At 42.8% G+C, this 13,105-nt stretch overlaps 1 protein-coding gene across 3 annotated transcripts; it reads left to right on the forward strand.

Moving 5' to 3' along the window:
• The first annotated feature begins 1,807 nt into the window (after window positions 1-1,807).
• CDC6 (cell division cycle 6) lies at window positions 1,808-12,856 on the forward strand. 3 transcript variants are annotated; one of them, XM_020890096.2, is made up of 12 exons: window positions 1,808-1,974; window positions 2,888-3,078; window positions 3,874-4,155; window positions 4,281-4,480; window positions 4,734-4,909; window positions 5,272-5,378; window positions 6,344-6,483; window positions 7,579-7,679; window positions 8,853-8,917; window positions 11,062-11,264; window positions 11,706-11,846; window positions 12,163-12,856. In XM_020890096.2, the coding sequence occupies exons 2-12, from the start codon at window positions 2,901-2,903 to the stop codon at window positions 12,250-12,252; spliced, it is 1,683 nt and encodes a 560-aa protein (XP_020745755.2). In that variant the 5' UTR covers window positions 1,808-1,974; window positions 2,888-2,900; the 3' UTR covers window positions 12,253-12,856. The 3 variants fall into 3 exon arrangements, with proteins under 3 accessions (XP_020745755.2, XP_070335526.1, XP_020745754.2); XM_070479425.1 differs by lacking the exon at window positions 1,808-1,974 and adding an exon at window positions 1,986-2,104 and having other exon boundaries at window positions 4,737-4,909; XM_020890095.2 differs by lacking the exon at window positions 1,808-1,974 and adding an exon at window positions 1,988-2,104.
• The last annotated feature ends 249 nt before the right edge of the window (window positions 12,857-13,105 follow it).

The raw sequence follows: 13,105 nt of genomic DNA on the forward strand, positions 1-13,105 counted from the left end.
CTGTATAGTCCATGAGGTCTCAAAGAGTTGGCTGTGACTGAGCAACTTCGACTTGCTGTCTATTACTCCTTGGATGTTTTAAGTGGTTAGGAGTATGATCTTTCAGACTTCCTGGGTTCGAATTCCAGTTCTTCCACTCACTAGTTGTGTGATCTTGGGCACATCTCAACCTCTCTATTTCCGTCTCCTTATTTGTGAAATGGAAATAATTCCAACTTCATGGGGTTCCTGTGAGAATTAACAGGGTGATATAGGTAAAATACCAGAGCTCAAAGCCTGGCCTACACATAAGCTCTCAGTATTGGTTTTTATACCCTATATGAATCAACTACAACTAACTTGATTGTAATATTGTTGTTTTCCTATTTCTTGGTTTTATTGCTCTATTTCATTTGATATAGAAGGATGAGAGATAAATGCTTACCATCACCTAGAATTGGGTTCTGGTTTTTAATGGCGCCTGAGGCTTAACTGGGTTATTAGCTTTGGAAGATGGCCTGTAAATTACTGCTCTAATTTATATTTTTTCATTAAAAGCTCAGCTTGCCTCTTCTATAGAGGTCTTCTCTGGTCCTGAAACCCTTGTGTTTAGCCATTAAAAAATATTTTTAAATTAAGGGGCCATCATTCTCTCCACTCCCCACATTGTGTGGATCAATGGGACTAGTACACACAGATAGGAAGGTACACAGAATATCATATTATCTGTAACAAAATAAAAGCTAAGGCCTGGCCCTATTTCTCATATTTGAAACACAAATAAGGGGGCTAATGTGATGAAGTGCAGTGTTATTTATGTAGAACTTTACAAAGAAACTGACTCTGGTGTCAGATAATGATCCTAGGCCCTTCAAGGCCACCAAAAATTTTGTGACCTCTAACCCTCAGCGGATTTGCTTTGTGCCTTGTGGTGTTGAGCATTAGTAAAGCACTTGGCATCAAACCTGGTACCCAGAATTGCCCAAATAATGCTAGGTATTGAGACATTACTTTGCCGAAAAATGTCCATCTGGTCAAAGCTATGGTTTTTCCAGTAGTCATGTATGGATGTGAGAGTTGGCCCATAAAGAAAGCTGAGTGCTGAAGAATTGATGCTTTTGAATTGTGGTGTTGGAGAAGACTCTTGAGAGTCCCTTTGGACTGCAGTTAGATCAAACCTGTCAATCTTAAATCAATCCTGAATATTCACTGGAAGGACTGGTGGTGAAGCTGAAGCTCCAATATTTTGGCCACCTGATGCGAACAGATTCATTGGAAAAGACTCTGATGCTGGGAAAGATTGAAGGCAGGAGGAGAAGGGGATGACAGAGGATCAGATGGTTGGATGGCTTCACCGACTCAATGGACGTGAGTTTGAGCAAACTCCAGGAGTTGCTAATGGACAGGGAAGCCTGGAGTGCAGCAGTCCACGGGGTGGCAAAGAGTCGGACACGACTGAGCGACTGAACTGATTAACTGATTATGTAGTAGCTGTCTGAAAATCTAGCCCATTAGGATAATGAAAATGGGTACGTGCAACACTGAGAAAGGGCAATGAGAACGAAAAAAGGGCGTGGGAATACAGTAGCGAGCGGCAAAGACTACATCTCCCGCCGGGCTTTGCGGCGGGGCTAGCCGGACTCACTCGGTCCCGGCGCCACCGCGCGTCTTTCCGTGGAGGCCCCGGATGTAGACGGACCTGTGGGCGTAGCCTCACGGTGGCGCTAAGACCTGGGGCTCTCTTATTGGTCGTGTACCTTCCGGCTTGATTGGCTGTGAAGGAGGGGCCTGCCTCCGAGGCGCGCGCGGCGTTCTGGCGACACCCAATCAGAAGCGTGGCCGGGCTTTGGCGGGAGGCGGGAAACCTGCGGCAGTGCAGATTTGGCGCGAGCGTGGCTGGGCTTTGCTGCTGTCGGTGTGGGGTATATCCAGCAGCTTGTCGTGGACAGTCCCTAAAGTTGTCTGCCGGAGACGTGAGGAAGAGCCGGCACTGAGGTGACGCATCCCTGTATGGTGGAAAGGAGAAGAGGCCCGGGTCCTTGGGGGCAGCGGAGTTTGTGAGAGCCTGGGGCAAGGACCGCGGGTTCTGTGAGGAGGAGAGCTCAGATCGCTGGAAGCTGATGAGGTCGGGGTCGGGTAGCGAGGAATGCACCCTCGGAATGGTCTGACAGTTGTGCTGAGTGCGATAGGAGGGCGATGTTCCCCGAACATCTGGGATTATGTGGGGCCGAGGTTGGGCGGAGTAGGGTCTGAGGGCTTGGGGAAGCCTGTAAGTATGGGAGGTTGCTAAGATGGTGATAATGATCTACCCCGGGCCTGGAGCTAGAGAATTAGAAGTGTTATAGGCGCCAATGAAGATCAACTTCTTATTGCATGGTTTGAGTGGTTAAAAATTTGGGCTCTGGAGCCAGAATACCTGGTCTTATATCTTACCTTGCTATGATGTTGGATCTCACTGCCTCTCAGTTTTCTTATCAGTAAGAAAAGGATAATAGTACCTACCTCTAAAATGGTTGTAAAACTTAAATGAAAGTACCAGTCGCTCAGTTGTGTCTGACTTTTTGCGACCCCATCTCCAGGCCAGAATACTGGAGTGTGTAGCCTTTCCCCTCTCCAGAGGATCTTCCCAACCCAGGGATCAAATGCAGGTCTCCTGCATTGCAGGTGGATTCTTTACCAGCTGAGTAAACACCTAAAATACTTATGACAGCCTGTTATGTGTAGTAGGTAGACAAGGTATTTGTTATTGCATAGATTTGGATATGAAGCAGAATTAAATGCTAAAATATTGTCACAACATAATCTGATTATGAAATGAGTGTTGGTCATTGGTTTAAGTTCCATGTTAATTATTTTTCCTTCACTTTTACATATTGACTGGATGTCCTGTTCCCTTTTTTGTACCCAGCTGTGCTGCCATCATGCCTCAAACCCGCTCCCAGTCACAGGCTACAATCAGCTTTCCAAAAAAGAAACCGTCTCATACAGTGGACAAAGCTAAAAGCTCCAGTGACACCAAACTAGAATTGACAAATACCCAGGCTATCCTGCGTTCTCCCTGTGCAAAAATTCTGCCTCTTAGCCCCAGAAAACGTCTGGGTAAGTTATCCAATGTTTGAGTACTTTTTAATCGGTAGCTCTCAGCTTCTTTCTTAATAATAAGATGCCTTTGAAACAGCTTTCTGAGTATAGTTAAGATGATTCTATTCCCTTTGGTTATTTTCAGAATGGTTGCTAACTGCTTATGGAACTTCAGAGTTAAGCTACTTTTGAAATCACTTTCTGAACCACTTGATAGGGCTGATCTTCAATTCCTTAATACTGAACTTGGTTCTGTCAATGTTGCTCTTCATTACATAGTATTTTGAAACTTGTCTCAGTGGTTGTGAAATTATGAGAAACAGGTGACAATTCTTGTGGTTGATAATCCTTTCTTGTTTTTTTGTTTTAAGTTTTGTTTTCTTTTTTCCTTTTCTTGTTTTAGTGCATCTATTTTTAATGAGGGGTGATTTAGTAGTATCTGGAGACATTTTTAGTTGTCATAACTGAGGGGATGCTACTGACAGTGGATGCTGCTCACTGTGATACAGTGCACAGGATAGTCCCCCACAATGAAAAATTATTTGGTCCAAGATATCAATGATGCCAAGGTTGGAAAGCCCTGTTTTAGAGCAATCCTAGAATCTCCTCCCATTAAAACCTCTACCAACTAGTAAGACTCAGTGGTGCCATCTGGTGGCCGATGTTTGCTTCTGGCTGAGAGGCATTTTATTTTGGTGATTCTGATCCTGGTAGAAATTCATCCCCCTTTTGAGGGGCAGAGGTAGAGATCTTTCCAAGTCCTTTTAGTGTCCACTGCTATGAGTGACCCATTCTGATTTTAATATGTTTCAGGTGACGACAACCTGTGCAACACTCCCCATTTATCTCCCTGTTCTCCACCAAAGCAAGGCAAGAAAGAGAATGGTCCTCCTCGCTCACAGACATCAAAGGGACGCAGACTGGTATTTGACAATCAGCTGACAACTAAGTCTCCTAGCAAAAGAGAACACACCAGAGTTCACCAAAACAAAACACATTCCTCAGTTCCGAAAGGTCAGGACATCACAACCAATTCTGAGCAGAGATGTCCGCTGGAGAAAGAACCTGCATGTCTGAGACTGTTTAAGCAAGAAGGTTGGTTCTTACAAGGCAGCTGTTAGCGCAGCCTCGTAACCAAGGCTGGTGACTCCAAGTGAAAGCCGGTGGGTCTTCTCCGTTCCCCACTGTCGTGTCTAATTGTCCTTTCATGTCTGGCACAGGCACTTGCTACCAGCAAGCGAAACAGGTCCTGACTACAGCTGTCCCGGATCAGCTGCCTGCCAGGGAAAAGGAGATGGCTGTCATCAGGAATTTCCTAAGAGAGCACATCTGTGGGAAAAAAGCTGGAAGTCTTTATCTTTCTGGTGCTCCTGGAACTGGAAAAACTGCCTGCTTAAGCCGAATTCTGCAAGACCTCAAGGTACATTGAGAGTCTGAATTATGATGCTCTTGCTAAAATGACATCTGGTTATTAAGGGTTAAGAAGCAGTGGAAGTACTTCAGGGATTGCAATTTTCCCCCAAATAAGACATTTTTAATTTCACCATCAAAATCTTTCCAAATGAAAGTGTAGCTTATTCTCTTATATGCTGTTAACCCCTCAAAGACACTTCACGTTCCATCAAAAGTTTATCTGAGGCCAAACTAACTTGCCTGTTTGCATTTTTTTCTAGAAGGAACTAAAAGGCTTTAAAACTATCGTGCTGAATTGCATGTCCTTGAGGAGTGCCCAGGCTGTATTCCCAGCTATTGCTCAGGAGATTTGTCAGGAAGAAGTATCCAGGCCAGCTGGGAAGGACATGATGAGGAAACTGGAAAACCATATGACTGCAGAGAAGGGCCCCATGATGTAAGCGTTGCTCTGCCGCATGTTGCTTTATGAAAGTCTGCAAGATCTGTTGCCCACAAACTCACAGTCTCGTCTCTTGAATTTATTAGTTTACTCATAAAAAGAACATTTCCTATATTTTCTCTCCGAGATGTAGTTACATAAGCTTAAAGGGGAAAAAGAAAAGAAAAAAGAAAAACCTTCTAATTTCAAATTGGGGGAAAATGTTTCTAAGCTCATCGCTGTATGTTACCAAATGGGGTAGATGACTATCTTCAAACTGGTTTGAGGTGTAGGAATGTGACTTAGAGTCAGCCCACATCAAACAGATTGGAGAGTTAAGAAGGTGAACGTGGATCCTCATTGTTTCTCTTTCTTTGTAGTGTGTTGGTGTTGGACGAGATGGATCAGCTGGACAGCAGAGGGCAGGATGTCTTGTACACGCTCTTTGAATGGCCGTGGCTAAGCAATTCTCGGTTGGTGCTGATAGGTTAGTGCTCTGTTGTTTTTGTTACATGGTGGTTCTAGAGACTTCTTTTTTAGATCTCTTCAGCTTATCAGTTTTGTTTTTTTTTTTTCACTGTGCCACATAGCTTGTGGGATCTTAGTTCCCCAACCAGGGATTGAACCTTGGCTATGAAAGTGAGTAGTCCTAACCACTGGACTGCCAGGGAACTCCGTTATCACCTATTACTTTATCTTACACCAGCTTTCTGCTCTCTTACCATAATAAGAAAGTTACTATAGGGACTTCCCTGGTGGTCCAGTGGTTAAGACTCCGCACTTCCATGGCAGAGGGCATGAGTTGTTCAGGGAACTGATATCCCACATACTGTGCAGCTCAGTCAAAAAAAAATAAAAATAAATAAAAGAATTAAAAAAAAAAAAAAAGGACAGTTATTATAAAAATAATAGGGAACTTAATCAAATCGGGGCTTCTCTTGTGGCTCAGCCGGTAAAGAATCTGCCTACAATGCAGGAGATCAAGGTTCAATCCCTGGGTTGGGAAGATCCCCTGGAAAAGGAAACGGCTACCCACTCCAGTGTTCTGGCCTGGAGAATTTCCATGGACTGAGTGACTTTCACTTTCACTAGTCAAATCAATTTTGTTAACTGAATAGAAATGACATAATATTGCATTTCAGCAACAGTCAATTTTGGGAGTGTCTGGTCCTGCTTATTAGTCAAAATTTTAAACCTAATTTGAAAAGAGCATTCTTCCCACATGCCTTGACGAAGGCCCAGCACAGCCAAGAAATAAAGAACACTTTTAAAAAAGTGTTCTTCAATGATTGTGTACATCCTACTTAATGAGTATTGAGAGTGGGGGACAAGTGGGAAGCAACAGTTGGAATGCTGGATTATGACTAGAAATTTTATTTAGCTTTCAGAAGGTTTATTTTTCCTGTTAGGATGATTTGACCACTGATAGGTGTTACATTATCTCCTCCTCAGGTATTGCTAATACTCTGGATCTCACAGACAGAATTCTGCCGAGGCTTCAAGCTAGAGAAAAATGTAAGCCACAGCTGTTGAACTTCCCACCTTATACCAAAAATCAGATAGCCACCATCTTGCAGGATCGACTGAATCAGGTGAGTGCCAAGCGCTGTACCAAGGTGTCTGTTCCTTGTATCACCTGTGAAAGGGAAATCTAACAATGACTCTAAAATATTTTGCTTTGATTGCATTGCTAAACAAGGCGTTCCTGTGGGCCATAGTGAGAACATTTTATGTGAATTTCCACCCATGGCTCCATTTATTGGGTGCTTCAGTGTTGGAATAAACATAAGAGAGGAGTCACTCAAATGCTTCTCTAATAGTTTTATGGAGCAGGAAATGGCAACCTAATGCAATGTTCTTGCCTGGAGAATTTCATGGATAGAGGAGCCTGGCGGGCTACAGTCTAGGGGGTTGCAAACAGTCGGACATGACTGAGCAACTAACACAATAGTCTTAAAATAGGGCCTGAGGGAGCTTCCCTGGTGGCTCAGTGGTAAAGAATCTGCCTGCCAGTGCAGGAGACATGGGTTCCATCCCTGATCTGGGAGGATCCCACAGCCTTGGAGCAACTGAACCTGGCAACTGCAACTACTAGAGTCTGTGCTTCACAACAGGAGAGGCCACCTCAATGAGAAGCCCGTTCACCACAACTAGAGAGTGGCTCCTGCTTGCCACAACCACTGAAAAGCCCATGCAGCAAGGAAGACCCAGCACAGCCAAAAAGAAATAGAATTTTTTTTTTTAATTAAAAGAAAAAATAGGACCTGGGACTTCCCTGGCGGTCCAGTGGCTAAGACTTTGCACTTCCAAAGCAGAGGGACACAGCTTCTATCCCTGGTCGGGGAACTAAGATCCCATATGTCTCATGGTCTGGCCAAAAAATTTTTAAAAAAAATAGGACCAAGTAAACACTTTCTCTTGTAAATGACCAAGTAGATTTTATTTTAGTGTAGTTTTGGTAATTTAAATTTCAGTTGCTTTTTTCCCCTTTGTGAACCTCTACCACATTCCTACAAAATGCTTCAGTGTATAAAATTCCCATTTCTAAGCAGAAAAGGCATCTCCTAGACCCTAAACTTTGGTCAATCAAGTTTAGAATTAAGTGTGAAAGCAGTCATGTCTGAGACCTAAATTGCAGAGGAGGAGCCGTATAGTTTCAACTGTAAACTTCTATGTCTTGTCCAAAGGCGTCCAATGACCAGGTCCTAGACAATGCTGCCATTCAGTTCTGCGCCCGCAAAGTCTCTGCTGTTTCGGGAGATGTTCGCAAAGCGCTTGATATTTGCAGGTGAGTTATGGCACTGTTGGCTGCTTTTATTAAAAAAGAAGAAATGCTGTTAATTGTCTTGTGTAACTCAAATGAATGTGGCTTAAGAGGCTTCATTCTGCCACTTTTTACGTTCAGAAAGGAGGACTTGTTTCTCAGTGGGGAGCTCTGCATTTCCACCGTGTTAATGTCTGAAACATTATCAGTCCATTACCTACAGAGGGGGAAACAAATGAGATGTTGCTGGCACTCCCTGTGGTGATTATAGATTGGTTAATTACATTTGTATTAAAAAAGACTCCAGTTTACTTTTCCATTAGCTGGTCTCAAGCAGGTTTATTTATGGACCTGAACCATCCTTGCCTTGAGACTTTTTTTGCCCCTTCCTTTGGTGAGCACCCCTTCCTCCAGCTGGTGGTCCCCCACAGTTGTGTTCCAGACCTCTCTCTCCCTTCCCATCCCCCGGCCTCTCCTGCTGGGGAAAGCCTCTGTGCTGACTGATGAAATTTCTTCTTTCCCAGTAGGAACACTGGGTCCATTAAAATGACACTTGCTGTGTTGGCCCGCTGGTCCAACCTCCCCCTACTGCCATGCAGAAGATCCAGGTCTGGCTCATGGCTTCCTGTGGGCAAAGTACTTTGGAGAGAGCAGTGGGAGAGTAAACTCTTCCTCTTGCTAGATGGTGTGATCCTGGATTTGAAAGTTCTTCCTAGTCAGCAAACTACTTGGATAAAGACTGCAGCTATGAGCAAGAGTCATGTAGGCCGGTGTGGTTTTAGCCTACACATAGCCTATGTATAGAAAACTGCGGGCTCTTCTCAGGTCTGGTGTGTGTGGGTGGTACTGTCTCTCTTTAGTCAGTCACCCACACTGGATGTCCTCTCTTCTATCCATGACATGTTTTCCTTGTCCAAAATATTATCATTGGCTCAATGTAGGATGACTTACTTGGCCTCTATAAGAGGAAATCGAGTAGTGTTGAAGTTTCTCAGATTCCCTGGTCCATGATTTATTTCGAGGCAATTAAGTCCCCTGGAGTTGAGGCATAATCCAATTTTCTTGGGTTTTAAAATTATAAAACATGTTGCTTTGTGTTAATGTGCCTGTTTTTGGGCTTGGCGTTTTGGTGTGGTGTTTGGTTTGGCTCAGCCTAAATTAACTCTAGAATTTTTTTTTTTTTTTTTTTTTTTACAGGAGGGCTATTGAAATTGTAGAGTCAGATATCAAAAGTCAGACTATCCTCAAACCACTCTCTGAATGTGAGTAGTTTATCTCTGTTCCCTCTTCTTTTATAATTAGAAGCTTTACTTTTCTGAAAGAGATAGAAAGATGAGATGAGCATAATTAAATCCTGTTATCCATTTGTGTATGGGTGTCTGTGTTTTTCATCAATTTCATCTACTTTATTTCAGTCTTGCCTGCCAGTGCTGTAATCCACGCATTACTGGAAATGAGCTCTCCAGGGTGTTACATGAATAGTTGGGACAGAGTGGGTTTTCTTTCCAAGTCCTAGGAGTGAAAACTAGACAGTAAGATTGGGTCAGCTTCTCTCTGGGTACTTATATTGAGTGCACTTTAGGTCTTGATATAGGTGAAAGCAAAGCCCAGGAAATAAAGAGTCAGACAGGGAAAGAATTAGTTCAACTTGGGATATCGCTAGACTTTCAACAAGCCTCAGAGGGTGGTGATACAAAGATAGCATTGCTACAGTAAACTGCAAGCTTTCACAAAAACGACAGAATTAGTTTTCCTTTCCTTCAGCCTTGTCCTCTTAGCTGTAGAGGAAGTAAAATGGCCATGAACTACGTATCTTGTGGTTAATATCCAGTGTTAATCTTTAGAAACAGGACAGTCTGATTTGATTGTTTCTTCCTTATCATCAACTTGTTGAAAGAAGATTAATAAAAATATTTCAGAAGTAGCCAAACAGTGCTTTGACTGATAGTAGGTAATACTTGCCAATGCACAGACTAGATACTGGTTTCTCTTCAACTTTTCACATCATTCCCTTTTTCCCCTACCAGTAACATTTAGGCTTGTCAGTGGATCCTGTGAGCACCACTCACACACCCAGAACTAAAAGAAGTTGTGACTTCTTTCATAAATTATTAAACTAACTTAATTCCTGTCTTTTAACCTCTGGTAGATGTGGTTAGCTTTAATGGCTTTAGAAAGCTACAGGGAGACTGACTTTAACTAAATATAAGAAGACACTTTCCTAGACTTCCCTGGTGGGTCCAGGGAAGTGGTTAAGACTCCGCACCTCCAATGCAGGGGGTGTGGGTTTGATCCTTGGTTGGGGAATTAAAACCCCACATGCCTCGTGGTGCAGCCAAAAAGGAAAAAAGAAGGCACTTTCCATTAAAGAGCACTAGCTGGTCTTCTTTTGACACAGAGGGGGTGTCCCAGTACTGAAGAGACTCAGACGCAAGCTGGGTAGGTGACCCCTTCTTGGTGTTATGAAAAGACTCAGGCATTGGATAGGGAGTAAGACTAGACCTGAATTCTTCTCAACTTTGTGAGATTCTGCTTCTTGACCACTGAACTCCAGTTTCTCCAGTATGCTTAGTCCTCGGTAGCATCCTGTCTGTGATCGTGAAATTGAAACAGTGAAGGACAGGAAAGCCTGGTGTGCTTCAGTCCACGGGGTTGCAGAGTCGTACACGACTTAGCGGCTGAACAACAATCGAAGCAAACTCTTGTGGGACAACTGACTTGGTCTCAGGAAGTAACATGAGGCAAAGTTTGTTACAGAGCAAATCCTCCTCTGTCTTGCCATTCCCGCATCCAAACAATGAGGCCACAGTCCTCTGTGGCTCCTTGGCAGTTTCCCAACCTCCGGCCTCTGAGATGGTGCTATCTGCTGAAATATCCGATGACATTTTCTCAAGTGTTGCTCTCCTGGAGATCGGCTTGGGCAAATGAACCAAACCTCAAAGGTCATTTGGGGAGGCTATCTAGAGGCCTTAGGACTGTCCACGTTTAGCCACTCATTTGATTTAAAATATTAGGTAATTTTTCCAGCCTTTAACAATAACCAGGCCCCGTCATCTTTGTTTCAAGGTTCTGTCCTTCTTCGTCTCTGAGATATTAGGAACCTTACATCAGTTCTCTGTCTGGTCCTTATTCTTTCATGAGGTAGATTTCATCTCTTTGACATTAAATTGCATCATACCAGATAAAACAGCTCAGCGTTCTGCCTAGAAAGGATAACCCTACTTTCCAAGTCATGTCACATTTTGGCATCTTCCTGAGGATCACACTGTGTCTCATCTTTTGACTTTGTTTTGCTCTTGAATTTCCTTCCACTAAAACATAGTATCTCATCTGTCTTGATTTGTATTTAACTGTAAAAATACAGTATTTAAAAAATCAAATTAATCCTGATTTATTTACTTGCTAGGTAAATCACCCTCTGAGTCAGTGGTTCCCAGGCGGGTTGGTGTTATTCACATATCACAAGTCATCTCTGAAGTTGATGGAAACAGAATGCCTTTGAGCCAGGAAGGAGCACGAGATTCCTTCCCCCTCCAGCAGAAGATCTTGGTCTGCTCTTTGCTGCTCTTGACCAGGCGGTTGAAAATCAAAGAGGTCACCCTGGGGAAGGTTAGTCAGGAATCTCAGCAGATGGAGCTGGGGTGGAGAGGAGAATCTGCTTTGCAGAGCAGATATTTTCCTAAAGGCCTATGATGCTGCAGCTGATGTGAATTAAAAATGGATTTTAACGGTGAGAATAAGTACTGGTATCATGTAAAAGGCAGCTGACTTTTATTTCCCTTGGGCTGTGGTTGAGACTTTATCATTAATCTTCTCCCCTTTATTTCTGCCTCTCCCCATGAAACACAATAAAGCCCCCTCCTTGCATTGCAGTATTGGTTTTCAGCGGTACCTCCAGAATGCCTTTGCAAGGATTTTATTGAAAATGGAGAGCATTAGGGTATTCAGATAACTCTTTTGCCAACCCAGGTTTACATTATTTTAAAAGATTACAAAGTTAGAAGAGATAGGGCTTTTAAACCACATTTGTTTTCCCTTGTTTCCGTCCAGTTATACGAAGCCTATAGTAACGTCTGTCGCAAAAAGCAGGTGGCAGCTGTGGACCAGTCAGAGTGTTTGTCACTTTCAGGTCTCTTGGAGGCCAGAGGCATTTTCGGATTAAAGAAAAACAAGGAAACCCGCTTCACAAAGGTACAACGAACTGCTTCTTTGTGACATTGCTTTTAATTGTCCTGCTTTGAAGAGCTTATCTTTTGCTACAGTAAAGATTTAAAAATGATCCCAATTAGATAAACACTTTTTTTGTTTGTTTGTTAGGTAGGATTTAAGATGTGTGAAGATATGGCTATAGTATGAATCAGATTTTTTTCCCCCCATGTTATTGGAAAAGCAGTGTTTAACTTGCTTGACTCTTGTGAGAAAAGTTGAACATAGTAAAGGTTTCTGTAATAAAAACTTGGCTTTTGTGAGCTCTCCACCACAAAACGTCCTTTTCTCTTCCCTGCAGGTGTCTCTGAAGATTGAAGAGCAGGAAATAGAGCATGCGCTGAAAGACAAAGCTTTAGTTGGAAATATCTTAGCTACTGGATTGCCTTAAATTCTTTTCTACTAATACCCCACCCGGCAGTATCCAGCTGGCATTTAGAGACCGATGGAGTCTTCATTTTAGTACTTTATACACTCAGGTCTGAAAGCAGATGACCTTTTTTTACTTAAAACTGATAAAATCTAATCTATAGATTCGTGACTATTAGCACAGAATTACACCTTTGAGTTTTATTATATTTATGCATTACAAACTACCAAGTAGACCCTTTTTAATTATATTCACTACCTCTACCCTGAGTGTGCCCCTAACCAACATGCTTACAAGTATACAGATGGATGCTGCAGAAAGTTCATATATTTATTTCTTAGTCTCCTAAAACATTGGTGTATTTTTAAGAACTTTTGGATCAGAGGAAGCAGAACGAAAAAGGAGACTCCAGACAAATAAGCAAGTTGATGTGGAGATATGGAGGACACTTTGATCAAAGGATATCTTTTTTTTTTTGGAGTGTACTGTGTTCATGTTATGTTGCAGATACTTCCACACTGTGACATTTTAAAGACTCACTGAATTTCCTGGGCACTCCCAAGGTTGTGGGGGTGGTCAGGAGAATGTGACTACAGATTGTGAATATATTTATTTTCAAGTTGCAGTCTTTGTCTTCTTCAGCAATCACATTTCAAGAGAGCTCAAACTTTTCAGAAGGCAACGTGAAAATTCCTCCCCAAACTGTCCCACGGTCCTAGCTGCCCTCAGCTGAAGCCACTTGTTTCCAGACGCCCTTGTTTGGGTTTGGATTGTCATTGAAACCTCATTTTCCCAGTCTTCTTAGATAAATTAATCCACATGGTTACTCAAGTCCCCACTTTTCTGGGTTTGGCTTCCAGCGACATTAAATGGC

The sequence above is a fragment of the Odocoileus virginianus genome, chromosome 17, assembly GCF_023699985.2.
Source record: "Odocoileus virginianus isolate 20LAN1187 ecotype Illinois chromosome 17, Ovbor_1.2, whole genome shotgun sequence".
NCBI classification, from domain to species: domain Eukaryota; kingdom Metazoa; phylum Chordata; class Mammalia; order Artiodactyla; family Cervidae; genus Odocoileus; species Odocoileus virginianus.

What these genes read in the sequence shown, in the direction of transcription:
- CDC6 (XM_020890095.2), top strand. An exon ending in GCAGAGAAGGGCCCCATGAT is followed by an intron (nt 4,910 to 5,271) that starts GTAAGCGTTGCT and finishes CTTTCTTTGTAG; the next exon opens with TGTGTTGGTGTTGGACGAGA. An exon ending in AGGAAACCCGCTTCACAAAG is followed by an intron (nt 11,847 to 12,162) that starts GTACAACGAACT and finishes TCTTCCCTGCAG; the next exon opens with GTGTCTCTGAAGATTGAAGA.